Genomic DNA, 15,647 nt, shown 5'->3' with positions numbered 1-15,647 from the left:
AATCCATCACATCTATATAATTCCATTCTACCCTTAAATATGTCATGCATCCACAAACTGCACTCCCTTCTCCTCACACAGTCTACTAGCATGATTCTGGCCCTCTGTTTCAACTCATCATTGTCATACTTTGTCAAGACACTGACAGCTTTTCCCACTATGCTGTTATCTTTCACTCTCTTCAAAAACCTCCTGATATCTGCCCTTACATTCTTCTTATGTCCACTTATGTCATTTGTCATTTGTCCCTAGAGAAAGTAAGTAAACCACTACTAATTCTCTTGCTTGTTTCCTCCCCAAGTCCAAAGCAGGAATTATCTTGCTCATTCTCACTCCTGGATAGCAGACCTTATGGAATCTCTGTATGGAATAGAGAGAATCCATAAGGTCTATCCAGGAACAATGAATCCCCATATACTGCTATTCTCGAATCACTGGTCACCTTTTTTACTCTTTTTCTTTCTATCTATTATTTTTCACACTTATATTTGTTTCCACTAAACGTCTTATATCATTCTGCATATTCCTCATTTCAGTTTTCATTTTGAATAACTTTCATCAAATCTTCCATTCTGACAGTTTCACTCTCTGTTGCTCCCAAAGTCTCACTACATCTTGTTATGCTGCACCTTACTTCTATTTCCTCATTTATACTTTCTTTCTCTCCCTTATCACTTTTTGTCTCTTCATTTCTTTCATTCTTTCATCCCCTCAGTCTCACTAGCTTTTGTTCCATTTACGTTTCTTTCATTTACATTAACTTTTTCATTCCTTCAGTCTATTTTGCATTTGTTAATTCATAGTCTAACAAAATATTGCACTTTATACAAACCCTTACTTTCTCTAGTCTCCTGTTTAGTTTCTCCACAAACATATCTTTCACATTTCGCCATGCATTCATATTGCACTCACGACATCAAACCAACTTAGAAAAATGTACATCATCAACTGCATTTGATTTTCGTTCTGCTTGCCTAATCATGTTGCTCATTGACTGCCTTGTGTGCTTCCCTTGTGTTCCGCTCAAGGTAAGAATCAAAATTTCCATAATAAAAGTTAATAACAAATCCAAGGCCAATAATCACGTAGACACACTAAGCTATCAAAAATAAACAACAGTACAGGTATCCCTTGTTTAACGCAGTTTTGCTTAATGTGAGATTTGATTAACACGGCAAAATTAATTGCGACAATCCCTTGATATACACGGCAAGAGTTTTGATTAACACACCTTTAACCCTGCGGAGCTCGCAGATAATCTGACAGATACATGCAAAATGTTTAATATAAATATTCTTACACAATTCAGTGTACAGCTTGAAGGTCATGTGTAGCTGTGCATTCATATGTTATGAGTGATATTCGACACTGTTTTTTGCTGTCAGTTTGGTTTAACACATGTTATGTAAAGGTTTGTGATATTTGACAGTAAATTGTATCTGAGAGATACTGCAACCTCTGATGTCAGTATAGTATGGTTTAGTTTTTTTTTTTTTTTTTTTTTATTCTTTGTTCAATAATTTCTAGATTGTAACTGAAAATAAATAAACCATTATGTATTACTGAAATAGAGAGCCAAAGGCTTATTTATCATACATGTCCTCTAGATGTGCTTTACATTATGGAAAATACTAAGGAAAATGATCTGGAGCTTACTCCACCTTTACTAAGAGTTGCCCATAAGGTTGCTTATGCTTGCATCTGCCAAAACTTTTAGTTTCTATATATTCGGCCAAAACTCTTGTAGTTTCTATATTCGACTATGAAATAATGTTGGATTCAATATCCACTTAATTTGTACCATCATGTATTATATTTGCAGAGTTTTTTCTTTATGTTTTATTTCTCATTTGCCGAGGTCTGAAGAGTCATTTTGCTTGTTATCGTAGAATTTATGCCGATAAGAAAAAAACTAAAACTGTTCAAATGACTCTTGATAACTTCTTTTGATAAAAAATTGCAGTAAATAATGTAGGTACAAGCATTTATTAAACATTTACTTTGCATTCATTTTTTATCTTTCCTAAAAGAGTACCATATAAAACGAATTATCAATACAGTAATCGATCATGGACGAATTGTAATTTTTACCATTGATTATTAGATTTGATTAATGCGATTTTGATATACGCGGTAACATTGAGGGATTAATTAACGGCGTTAATCGAGAGATACCTGTGTACTAAAATGCAAGCAATATCGGCAATTATTATGCAAAATAGCACCACTTATCTTTTCTGGAGCTCTTTACCAACTTGATGCATATCAGAGCACCTTCAATATATGGGAATATAGAGTCCCTCAATATATAGGGAAATACTAGGACTAGAACACTCAATGGTTTCCAGACTATTAGAATACCAGAATGGAGATATGCAGTTAGCTGTTCTTAGTATAGTGAAAAGCGATATGGCTAGGTCATCTCTTTACTAAGGAGAGGATGCTATGAAGAGGTCAGCATTATCTTTGGGTAATGTTATAAATGGAACCATCTGAATCTATGAGAGAGATGAAAGGGCAGAAGCTGTGAAGGGTAACTTGACAGGAGGCTCCATCTGACAAGGATTGGTGTGGGGAATAGATAGACAAACTGGAGATGCCTAGGATATTAAAAATCTCAATGTGAATACTGCTGTAGAGTTAAATGAGATATTGGTCCATAAGGTCCAAGGCAACACTCTTATTAGGAAAAGTGAAGGCACTTACTCTTATTAGGAAAAGTGAAGGCACTTTTCCTAATAAGAGTGTTGCCTTGGCAGCATCCCAGATGGAAAGGGAACAAGATAGTTCCATTACATAAAGGAGGCTCCAGGACACAGGTAACAAATTAAAGAGGCATTGATATTTTAGGATTGATGATTAAGTTAGGTGTGCTTAAGGATCAAAGCTGTATAACTGAGAGGAGACCTCCAAATAGCCTTTAAAGGAATGCAGAGAACCGACCAGGGACCAGCTACTGGAACAAATCCTAAAACGCACCCCATATCAACATCACCAGAGTTCAAGATCAGTACTATCCACATAAGAAGCCTTAATGGCAAAGAACTGGAGCTAGCTGAGGAATTGAATAAGTACCAGATCGACATAGTGGAGGGGGAGGTGACTGAAACAAAAAAGGCAAAAACTGTGAGATATTTCTGAGCAATAAATACAAAATGTTATATTCAGGCAATGACAATCAGGGAAAAGAAAGTGTAGCTATACTATTGAACATAAAATATGAGGCTGACCTTCTTGAACGGCAAACAATATCAAGTAGAGTGATGTGGACAAATATCAGAATGGGGAATTGGACAATGAGACTTATTTGTGCCTGTGGTCCCACAGAAGGTTCTTTTAAGCAGAAGTGGAGAAATTTTATGAGGCTTTAGAGAAAGCAACTGACACAATGAAAAAGGAAAAGTTGGTCCTTGTTGGTGATCTAAATAGCAGAGTAGGAAATGATTGTCAGATATACAAAAAATATTTTGGGAAAGTTTGGAGAATAGAGCAAAGCTAATAATAATGGCAAAAACCTGTTGGATTTCTGCTCAGCACATGGACTGGTTATTATTAACACAATGTTCCAACATAAAAATGTGCACAAATTCACATGGAGAGAAGAGGCAAGGAATAAGAAAAGTCTCATTGACTATGTTATTGTTGATAGTGATGTTTTCTTCCTGGTGCAGGACACCAGAGTATACAGAGGATTTGAAATTGGAAGTGATCACTATTTAGTCTTAAGCAGGATGAAATTGAATTTCATATTGAAAAGAAGAACATGTAAGAAAGTTTTAAAGCAAATAAAAGCTCTCAGATGTGAACTGTAGACTAAAATACACAAACATCATTCAAGAAAAAATGAAAGAGTTTGAAAACAGGAACCAAACCTTGGAGAGTCAGTGGCAAGCCCTGAAGAAAACACTAATTGATTTAGCCAGAGAGGCATGTGGTGAGGTTGTCTGTAAGGATAGAAAAATCAGAACTCCAATAATTCTTTTATTGGACACAGAAAGTTAAAGAGTCAGTGAAAGAAAAGAGGAAAGCATATCAAAAGTTCCTGGCAAATAAGTCAGCTTGTTCTCTTAGAGAATACAGAGACAAATGTAAGGAAAGCTAAATACTGTGTAAAACTAGCTAAACAAAAGTCATGGGAAGACTTTGGTAAGAACATAGAAAATAAATATCAAAAAGGTGGCAAGATATTCTGGAGGTTGTTGAATAAGCTCAGAAATGGAGAAAGGAGTGCTGTAAATGGAATTAGAGATGATAAAGGTGACATGAAAAATGGGAGAAATAGCTATCCTTGAAGTATGGAGTAATTACTTCGAAAAATTGCTAAATGAAACAGCAGTGATGACACCACAGTCTTAAAAAACACTCGACAGGCATGCAGTCAGGAATACATACTTGAAGTAGAAAAAAGCCATCAAAAGGCTGAAATGTGGAAAGGCAGCAGGAGTAGAAAGGTAGCAGGAATTGATATTCGACCAGAAATGCTCAAGCACGGAGGTATAAAAGTCTTACAGTGGCTGCACTGCATAGTGCAATGCAGCCACTGTAAGACTTTTATACCTCAGAAGACTTCAGAAGGCCTGGACAGAGGGACAAATTCCGGATGATTGGAGAATAGCTCTCATAGAACCATATATAAAAAGGGAAATAAAACTGAATGTGAGAATTACAGAGGTATTTCTCTACTGAGTGTTCCTGGTAAGATATACACATGTATACTTGAGAAACAGATGAGAAGGATTGTGGAAGAGAAGCTTGGTGAAGAACACGCTGGATTCAGGCCAAATAGAGGCAGTCAGGATCAGATTTTCACTTTATGGTGAATAGTTGAGAAATCATGGGAATACTCTATAACTAAGATCTGTATTTAAGTTTTGTAGCTCTGGAAAAGGCATGCGACAAGGTGCCAAGAGAGAAGCTATTCAGAACGCTACAGTTATATTGTGTCAATGGGGCATTATATCAAGCAATACTTAGTCTTTATTTGAGTTGTAAGTCAGCAGTTAGAGTTGAAGGAAGTACAGGAAAGTGGTTTAATGCTAAATCTGATGTGAGATAAGGATGTACATTATCCCCTCTGTTATTCATTATCCATATGGATCACATTATGAGTGAAAGTGGTATTAAACATGATATCAAAATTGGAGATGCTAATGTCAGCTCTTTGCTTTATGCAGATGATGTTATACTTCTAAATAAATCTGCTACAAGTCTGCAAGATTCCCTGACTAAATTGAATAACTGTTGTAATAGATATGGTATGAAGGTCAATAATAACAAGAAAAAGACAATGAAAATAGGCAGAAGCACTGAAAATATGAACTGTATTTTGAATGGAGAACCTATAGAATAAGTAAAACATTTCAGCTACTTAGGTACGATTTTTAGTGAAGAGGGTAAATTAAATATGGAAATAGACAACAGAATCAACAAAGCTGGTATGGTAGGAAGTCAACTGAATAAATTTATACGGAATAAGAGAGAAATTAGTCAAAACACTAAATTAGCTGTATACAAGACAGTGTTCAAACCAATTTTAACTTATGAATCTGAGAGCTGTGTCAGAAGTAAAATACTTGACCAAAGACTAGAGACCACAGATATGAGAGTCCTGAGAAATATTAGGAGCATGAACAGATGGCATCAATGGCAATCTTCTTCTCTTCCGTCTAAGACGGGTTGAGTCTTCTCTTGAGCAGGATCTTCCAGTCTTCTCTATTCCTTGCTGTTCGTAAAAGTTCCTTATATGTTCTGCATCTCAAGATGTTCTTTATTAATTTCAGCCAGGTAATTCTTGGTCTTCCGGGTCTTCCTTTTTCAGTTGGAAAAGTGTTGATTAGGATGTTAGGAAGTCTGTCTGTCCATGCATACAGTGTGTCCAAACCATCTCAGTTGTTGTTTTCTAATTTTTTCTATTATTGTCTTTTTATACAATAGTTCTTGTCTGACTGTGATGTTTGTTTTCTTTTCTATCCAACTTGTTCTATTTATTTTTCTTAAACATTTCATTTCAAATGGCAGCAGTTTTTTCTCCTCTCTTTTTTTAACTGTCCACGCTTCTGCTCCATAGATGAGTGGCAATCAATGGCAATATCATATTAAAAATGAGGATATTAGGAAAGAACTTGGCATTCTTACATCCAGGAATACGTTAGCAGAGCTAATCTCAGGTGGTATGGTCACTTAAGTAGAATGGGAGAGGAAAAATTAGTACACAATCAGTAGGAAAAAGTCCCCGATACCCAGAAGAAGACCAAGATATAGGCAGATTGATACAGTAAAAAGTGCTTTAGAAGATAGAAATATAAAATCTGATAATGTTGGAGTCTTGACAGGTAACACACTGATTTGGAGGAAAATTGTAGATAGGAAGTTAGTAATGATGTAAATTTTTCATGTAGTACTATCATATCAGGAATTTGATTATGATGATGAAGTTTTTGCAAAATTTGATAAATGTACAATTTAGGAATTGGTGTGTAGGAATATGATATTCATTGGCTGTGTGTGTGTAGGTGGGAGAGGGGAGACAGCACTGAAAAAGGAAATTGCGTCTTAGTAATTGGCTTACTTTGACAAAACGAGAGCTGATTTGGATAATGAAAATGACTATACCATGATACTGCTGGACTTGACAATTGTATATGACATGATATTATTATTATTATACGGGTATCTCCATAGAATCGGAAGACTCAATGTGGGAGATCCATTTATTCACACACTAGCCATCATTCACACAAATACCTATCATACTTTTCCTAACTCACTTGCTGATGAAGTCCACATCCACCTCTGGCACACCCATTCACCACCCTGAAAGCAAAAAAAACCTAGTCCTGACATCCTTGCCACCACGCTCTTGCACAACTTCCACTGGTGACCCACCTTTTTTCTCTTCCTTCTTGTCACATACTGAAAAAAGACTTCTGTGTGTAAATCCCATAAAACTCCTTTAATAACTTAAATGCTTCTATCGTGGCTCCTATTTTTCATTTGATCAGCTAATTTTTGAATCTACAGGCAATCAATCTATTCTCATAAGGAGCATTCCACAAACCTACCACAATCTTTGTCACTCCGATCTGGATCCTCTCCACAACTTGTTCATCATCATAGAATCTGGGAGTCCAGATCTGCGCACCTTAGTCCAGATGTGGCCTTATAAAGGGGAACAATAATCTCTCTATCCCTGCTTGTTATGTGTTCTTCAACACCCACATAATCTGATATGCTGTTTTGTATATCCTTTGCAATATACCTTCTAAACTTCAACTCCATAATCACACCCAAGTACCTGGACTCATCAGTTTCCTGCATATTAGTTCCATCAATATAGTACACAGCTTCTGACCTCTTCCAAAAGTGGATCATCTTACACTTGGCTACATTAAAATTAATATATAGATTTTATTTCCTGGGATACTTTGCTGATGAGGAAGTGATGGAGAGGATTCAGAGGAGAGTGACTAAATTGGTGGCAAGTCTGTGGAATGCTCCCTCTATGAGGATAGATTGAAGGTTTGGTTGAGAACCAGAAAAGAGGAGTTATAATAGAAACGTATAATTTACTAAAGGGATTTTAGAGGACTGATGCAGAACAAATTTTTCAATACAAGTCGAGAAGGGAAAGAGAACAAACGATTATGCTGGAAGTTGGTTAACAAGTGTGGTTAGCAAGGATCTGAAAACTAGATTATTTGATCATACAATAAACAAGCGAAATGGTATGCTCATTTCACTGATAGGGAATTGAATTCAAGAAGAGAAATGTTTAGACAGTTGAGCCTGCAAGTGCAAGAAGAATGATTGTTATGGGAGATTTTAACAGTAGTATAAATTAGGGAGAGGAAGATGCATGTAGCAATAAGGGAATGGAATTTCTAGAATTCTTGAGAGACAAATGTCTTAGGCAACATGTAATAGAGGAAACAAGAGGTTCAAGAGTTTTGGATTTGGTCATAGCATCAGAAGAGCTGATAATAAGTGAGATGACATCTCTCCCACCAGTTGGAGAGAGTGACCATATGGTTTTGACTTGGAAAATGAATAGACATGCAGGACTATAAAAGAGATGGGAACGTATGTGGAATTATAAGGCAGGTGATTATAATAGTTTAAGACATCAACTTGGGGAAGTTTCATGGAGGGAGGAATTGGAAGGCGGGATATCATTAGTGCGTGGGAAATTATGATTGAATATTTGTTAGCAGCAATGGTAAGTTGTATACCATGAGTGAACAAGAGGACACAATTTGGAGTAAAGTGTATGACAATCAATATTAAACAGGAATTGCATGCAAAAAGAGGCTATGGAAGGGATATAAGGAGACAGGTGAAGAGAAGATGCATGAAGTGTATAAGACACAGGCCGGAAGAGGAAACTGGAATATTAGAGGAGATTGGCCCTAAGATCCAAAGAAAGTCCTAGGGAATTTTTTAGATATGTAGCCAGTAGGAGGAGAAATGACTGTGGAAGAATGATATTGTGGGATAAAAATGGGAATAGAGTGACTGATGCAGAGGACATAGTGGAATTGTTCAACAAACACTTGATGGAGTATTTCATCGAGGAGTCAGCTTTAATGCTAGAGGGATAGGACAAGTTTGAGGTTTAGAGGTACAGGAGGAGAGTGTGTGTTTCAAATACTGAGTACTCTGGATGTCAGTAAAGCTTTGGAACTGGATGGTATTTCACCACGAGTTTTGAGAGAATGTGCTAGGGAACTGATAGAGCCTTTGACCTGGCTTTTCAACAAGTCTGGCTGCAGGAAAGGTGCCCATGGAATGGAAGGAAGGTAAGATAGTCCCATTGCATAAGGGCGGTAGCAGACTTGAAGTGTCTAATTATAGACCAGTTTGTGTGTCATCAGTAATTAGTAAGATCTTGGAGAAAAGTGAAGGACCTTATACAGCGTTGGGCAGATGAGGGTAATGTTATCTGTGAGAGTCAACATGAATTTGTGAAGGGGCGCTCTTGTTTTAGCAATATGCTAGCCTTTTATGATAAAGTTACAAGAGCATTAGATGAGGGAAAGGCATATACTGCCATTTTCTTAGACTTAGCGAAGGCATTTGACAGGGTGCCACATGATAAGCTGATATTTAAGTTGCAGCACATGGGTCTGGATATCAGATTGGTCAATTGGATTAAGGATTGGCTGTCCGATAGGTATCAGAGAGTCATGTATGGTGGGGCAGTTTCAAGGAAACAGAGGGTTACATGTGGGGTCCCACAGAGCTCAGTACTGGGACCTATATTGTTTATTGTTTAATCTTTATATCAATGACATTGTCAGTGGATTGCAAGGAGATATTCAGTTGTTTGCAGATGATGCGAAGCTGGGAAGGATTATTATTAATAGTGCAGATGTGGTAGCCCTGCAAGAGGATTTGAATAAGCTAGATAGATGGACAAATGAATGGGGGTTTCAGTTTAATGCAGCAAAATGTAAGGTCTCGAGGTTTGGGAAACATTGATGGGACACTGCATACTCTATGAGAGGAGTTATACTGGAGGAAGTAGAGGAGACAAGAGATCTGGGGTTGATGATTGATAGAAACCTGAAATTTAGGGGACATGTTACAAAGGTGGTGAAGGTAACACAGAGGATTGCTGCAATAATGAGAAGGATGCTGACCTGCAGAGATAAAACAGTTATCATTCCGTTGTATAAGACCCTGATCAGACCACACTCGGACTATTGTTCTCAGATTTTGTCCCCAGAATTTGAAGGGGATAAATTAACTGTGAAAAGGGTACAAAGCAGATAACAAAGATGGTTTCAGGACTGTACAGTGATAGTTATGAGGAACATACAAACTATTGTTTTAATACTGACCATTTACAAACATCTTACATTATAGCCTACCAGTTTCGCTAGCAAAATGTGCAAGAATGACGACTACAGACATCGTTTGTTCAAGGAAGCCACAATAGTGTTAATAACCGGCGGAAACCTCAACAGAAATCAGGGTACCATTCTAAACAGTTCGTGGAAAAACCTGATCCTCTCTCTCTCTAAATCCATCTGAACTACAGCTAGCCAGTAATCACCTTACACGTTTACAACAAACACGCATGCGCGATAATGAATAAGAACAATGTCCTTTCAGTCTCTGTCATGTGAATGTGTAACCTTAGCTACTAGTTTGTTTACAACATTTTTATATTCCTTTCAATTTGCATTTACTAGTTTTTATGTTTTTCCATAAATGCCTTGAAAAAGCTAGAAAATTTGCTAGCAAAACTGGTAGGCTATAATGTAAGATGTTTGTAAATGGTCAGGATTAAAACAATATTTTGTATGTTTTATTATCAAACGACGAAATATGTTTAATTTAAACAGTTTAGATAGTTATGAGGATTGGCTGAGGGAATGTGGACTGCAGAGTTTGGTGGATAGAAGGAGGAGAGGTGATATAATTGAGACTTTTAAACTGTTGAGAGGTGTTAAAGATACCAAGCAATTTTAAACCTGGTTTTACTCCATTTTTTCCAAGTAAGCAAACAGACAAAATGTCAAGTTTTCGCCTGCAATTTATGCAAGACTAGCTGATCCCACAGGTAGTGCAAGACCAAGGCAACTCGTGGTTTGTTTACAACATTTTTATATTCCTTTCAATTTGCATTTACTAGTTTTTATGTTTTTCCATAAATGCCTTGAAAAAGCTAGACAATTTGCTAGCGAAACTGGTAGGCTATAATGTAAGATGTTCCTCTAATAGTCTTGCATAAATTGCAGGCGCAAACTTGACATTTTGTCTGTTTGCTTACTTGGAAAAAAATGGAGTAAAACCAGGTTTAAAATTGCTTGGTATCTTTAATATAACTATACCCAAGTTAAAAATACTTTCTACATGTTGAGAGGTGGTTACAGGGTTGACACTGGGGAGTTCTTTTGCTTGGTTGAACAGCGGGGAGGAGTGATGACAAGAGGCCATCCCTGGAAGTTATGAAAGGAAACTGTGACCAAGAGGGTGCAGAGTGGTTTCTATGCATGGAGGGTGGTTGAACCATAGAATGCATTGCCTGATGGAGTGGTGAGAGCGAGAACGGTCAATGAGTTTAAGGAGTATGATAGACTTTGTGCTTCTTAGGGGGCGGGGACCTCCCACGATGAGTCTTTTGACTCCATGTAGGCCTGATTAATAATAATAATAATAATAAATAATAATAATAATGATAAGCATTATATGAATAAGGGTTAGTGTAGGCTTCCCATAGTGAGGCTTTGGACTTTATAGAATTATTCATATAATAGTGATGATAATAATAATATCTGCTATTTTTGCTAAAATGTTTATTAGAATTTAAATTTTGGACTGGATTATTTTAAAGCATACATTTATTTCTGTCTGTTTTCGTTATTTATTTTTATCTAATTGGCTATTTCTATTAATTTTAAGAGAATTCTTAAAAAAAAAAGTGTTTAGTACTTTTACAGTAATAAATACCATACGTAATAATATATATTGCAAAATAACTATATTTTCATTTTAAGATGCATCAGGGCAAATTAAACTATGGAATGTTCATTCAGGACAGTGTGTTTATACTCTAACAGAAAACAGACAAACCTTGGTTATTTCTCTTACACCCGATTATAAAAGAATGGCTTCTTCAGGATCTGACTCTGAAGTCATCATTTATGATGTTGAAACCACAAAAGCAGTCAATAATTTGCATGCCAGGTTGGTATAAGTTGAGTTGTATTTCAGCACCTAATTTAAAATATTAATAATGTCTGTAGATATACATAATGACAATAATTGGTGGGATTAGTTGGCTGAGTGGTTAGCACATTGCTCTCCAACCAATATGCTGTAAATTTTAATCCCATTGTGGGTATGGATGTTTTGCAAATTTCTTTGGGTGGGAGATGAATTTCACCTTTCAATTTGTGACCTTTATTCTTCTCATTGGTGGCCAGAAAAAGTTTCATGTTTGGTCTGTAGAGTATAGTTTCAAGATTATATAGAAAATAAAAAAATGAAATAAATTTTAAAAATAACTCCCTCATAGTACTAATTTAATGTACATTTACAACCTTTGATGAGTGATATATATAAAAAAAATCACATTAAAAAATCCTGTGCTCATCAGTCCTCTTAAAAATTAAGCACTTTCTATATATATATATAAACAATATTTTCTGTTTGCAAAATTCATGTGATGTGATATGATACATAGCGTGTGATGAATAAAAGAATGAAGAAAGCTAAACTAAATCAAAATTTGGAATCCAAACATTTATTACAAGATGTCTGCTGGTGGGCTTTCTCATGAAGCTAGCCTTGTCTTAAAAATCTGACACAAACTGCTACATACACAAGGATGAATTAGAAACAACAGAAGAAGGTTTACAGGTTGGCTAAATATCGGAATGAAGCAATGAAAGATATCTCCAAAGTGAAGCAGATGGAATTATAATAATAAAATCAGAAAGTATTCAGATCAGGAAGAAGGAATATTTTGAGAAGTTGATTATGAAGAAAAGGGGAGGCTGTCTAAGGAAGAGGTACTACCAAATGAAGGAATGACTATGGAAACTGACGGGGGGTAGTGAGTGGTGAGATCGATGGTCAAAATGAAGAGTGGAAAGGCTTCTGGACCAGATGAAATACTGGTGTAGGTCGGGAAAGCTTTAGGAGATGAAGGCATTGAATTAATATGGAATCTATTGAAGAAGATCTATAGTCAAGAGGTAATTCCTGAGGAATGGAGACAGAGTGTTGTGGTACCTATATATAAGGGAAAGGGAGATATACAGGACTGTAGTAATTATAGAGGAATTAAGCTTATGTCTCATATGATGAAGTAATTTGAAAGAATCATAAATGAAAGGTTGAGAGAAGAAGTTAATATTGCAAAAGAACAGTTTGGTTTTATGCCTCAAAGAGGAACTATGGATGTGGTATTTATTTTGAGGCAGATAATCGAAAAATACATGGAAGGACAAAGGCCACTACCCATCATTTTTATAGATCTAGAGAAGACATGTGACACAGTACCTAGAAAAGAGATATGGAGGAAGTTAAGAGAAAAGAAAGTACCAGAAAAATATGTTAGATTGATACAGGAAACGTGTAGAAATGTACAAACAGTTAGGAGCAGTTTGGGAATAACAGAGAATTTGAGGTAACAGTTGGTTTACATCAGGGATCGGCACCCAGTCCTTTTCCTCTTTAATGTAGTAATATATACTTTGATAGAGAAAGTCAGAGAGAGAAAAAGAGCACCATGGAGTATGTTATATTCAGGCAAGATTGTACTGTGCACAGAAACAAGAGAGGAAGTGGAACAACAGCTGATAAGGTGGAACAGAGTATTAGAAGAAAGAGGACTGAGAATTAGCAGAATAAAAACTGAATATCTGGTGTGTGTGTGGTCAAAATGTCGACTGTAGAAGATGCAGTGCTGAATGGAGAGGTCATTAAGAAAGTAAATAAATTTAAATATCTGAATTCAGTAGTGGATAGTAAAGGTGAAGTGGAAAGGGAAGTCAATTCAGGCAGGATAGAAGAATTGGAAAGAAATGTCAGGAATTTTGTATGATAGAAACGTTCCAGTGAAATTGAAAGGAAAAATATACAGAATGGTAGTGAGACCTACATTGTTATATGGATTGGAGACACTGTCTATGAAGAAGTCCAATCAAAGCAAGATTAGTGCTGCAAAAATGAGGATGCTTCAATGGGCTCTGTGGAGTAACAAGGAAAGATCAGATGAAGAATGAACACGTCATAGGTATTGTAAAGGTGACTGCAATTACAAACAAAATACAAGGAACATCATTAAGATGGTATGGAGATGTAATGAGGCGAAATGAAAAATATGATGGACAAAGTATCATGATGATGGAAATACAAGGATTTAGAAGAAGAAGAAGAAGAGGTGGAAAGATAATGTAGAGGAAGATCTGAAGGAGAAAAATCTGGATAAAGATGCAGCCTACAATAGAAACCAGTGGATATGACTCATCAGAAACAGCAAACCTCATATAGAAATGGGAGCAGCTGAAAAAGAAGAAGAAGAATATGCAGCATGAGATTAGATGATTGCTGGATTGAAAGGGAAGAGAGTAAAAGAATTAAAAGTAAAACATTAACCAGAAGAAGAAAGAGATAATATAATGTATGAATGATTTAAGAGTGATAGGATTACAGTATTAGAGGCATGCTGATTGAGACATTGAATATGAGAATTAAATGAGAAGAAGAATAGTACTTATAGAAATTATTATTATTATTACATAACACCTCCAGGGAGTCCAAAGGCTCATCAAGGTAGGGCACCTACTCTACAACTCTTCGTCTTCAGCAACTACCTTCAATATCTACACCAACGCCATTTACTGCCGACCACCACCACTAGTATCACAGACAATCACAAACATCCATGCCCATGGTTGGAATCGAACCCGCAGCCTTTTGGCTGGAGAGTGGATATGCTAACCACTCAGCCAACCAGGCCAGCAGATGATTACTGAGTGAAGTGAAAGAAAACAGTGTGATCAGAAATTTGGTCAGTGCTGCCCAGATATGATAGTGATCAGTCAAGATGGTGTGCAAAGATGGTAAATAGTGTGATGGAAGAGGGCTGTGAAGAGAAGAGAGTGTAGTATACAAATTTGATGGATATATGGAACTGTATAAAAGTGATGGATGGACTGCACTTGAATGAGTTTGTGTGAGTCATCTGGAGAGACTGTTGTTAAGAGAGATGTAATGAGGGAGTTAAAGATGAATGAGAGAGAGAATCTCAGGTGGTAAGAGTAGTTATGAAAGACTACTAGGAGACTGAAGTAGTTATGGTAAATGAACTATGAGGGAATAGCAGTGGAAGGTGATATGAAAAAGGAGAGAGAGAATAAGTGTATTAAATTGATAGAGAAATGAAAAGAGGGCAAGAGTTGGGTTACACAAGAAGATTTGGCTTGTGGAGCATGGATGGATGAAGCAGCAGTGAACATGTGCTTTTGAAGAGAATCAACATGAAGAGAAGCGTCTGTTATTCATGAGGATTAACTGAATCTGAAAAAAAAAAAAAAAACGGGGGAGATAAGTTGTCTAAGTTCAGTGATAACCTCTGAAGTGTAAAACAGAAGGCATGAATCAACCATATTATTATTATTATTATTATTATTATTATTCAGGCCTCCATGGAGTCAAAAGACTCATCGTGGGAGGTCCTTCCTAAGAAACGCAAAGTCCATCAAGACTCATCGAAGGGAGGTTCCCCTCGATGTTTAGAGTATAACAAGTGACATTAGTGAGGAAAACAAAAGTACAGTAAGAGCAGCATCTCCAATCATACTAAGAATAGTGTTGAATTGGCAAAATGTAGACATAAGGCATCAAAGGACATTGTGCATGTGAGGCAGATCAAAGACTCTGGAGGAAGAGTATTAAGGATGTGGATATAAGAAACAGATGGAGAATATACTTTGAATGACTTCTGAATGAAAATGCAAGTACTCAAAGAAGATGGGAGAGCATTATGAGGGGATGGTGCAGAACTTTAGTAGAGTGGAAGTGAAGGAAGCCATAAAGAGGATGAAGAATGGAAAATCAGTGGGCCCTGACAGGATCCCAGTGGAGGCATGGAAGGCACTGGGAGGAAGAGGGAATTGACCTGCTGTGGGACC

General features: G+C 36.6%; 1 protein-coding gene across 1 annotated transcript in view; it reads left to right on the top strand.

Moving 5' to 3' along the window:
* Positions 1–15,647, top strand: part of LOC150110432 (striatin-3-like) — a 239,480-nt gene that overhangs the window by 19,636 nt on the left and 204,197 nt on the right. The window contains exon 4 of the mRNA XM_090398285.1: positions 11,502–11,691. Coding sequence (XP_090254411.1) covers positions 11,502–11,691 — 190 coding nt within the window. The remainder of the gene's footprint in view (positions 1–11,501; positions 11,692–15,647) is intronic.

This window comes from Typopeltis vanoorti, chromosome 1, assembly GCF_054136105.1.
Source record: "Typopeltis vanoorti isolate ZY-2024b chromosome 1, IOZ_Tvanoo_1.0, whole genome shotgun sequence".
Lineage (NCBI taxonomy): Eukaryota > Metazoa > Arthropoda > Arachnida > Uropygi > Thelyphonidae > Typopeltis > Typopeltis vanoorti.
This window is presented reverse-complemented; position numbering and strand designations above follow the sequence as displayed.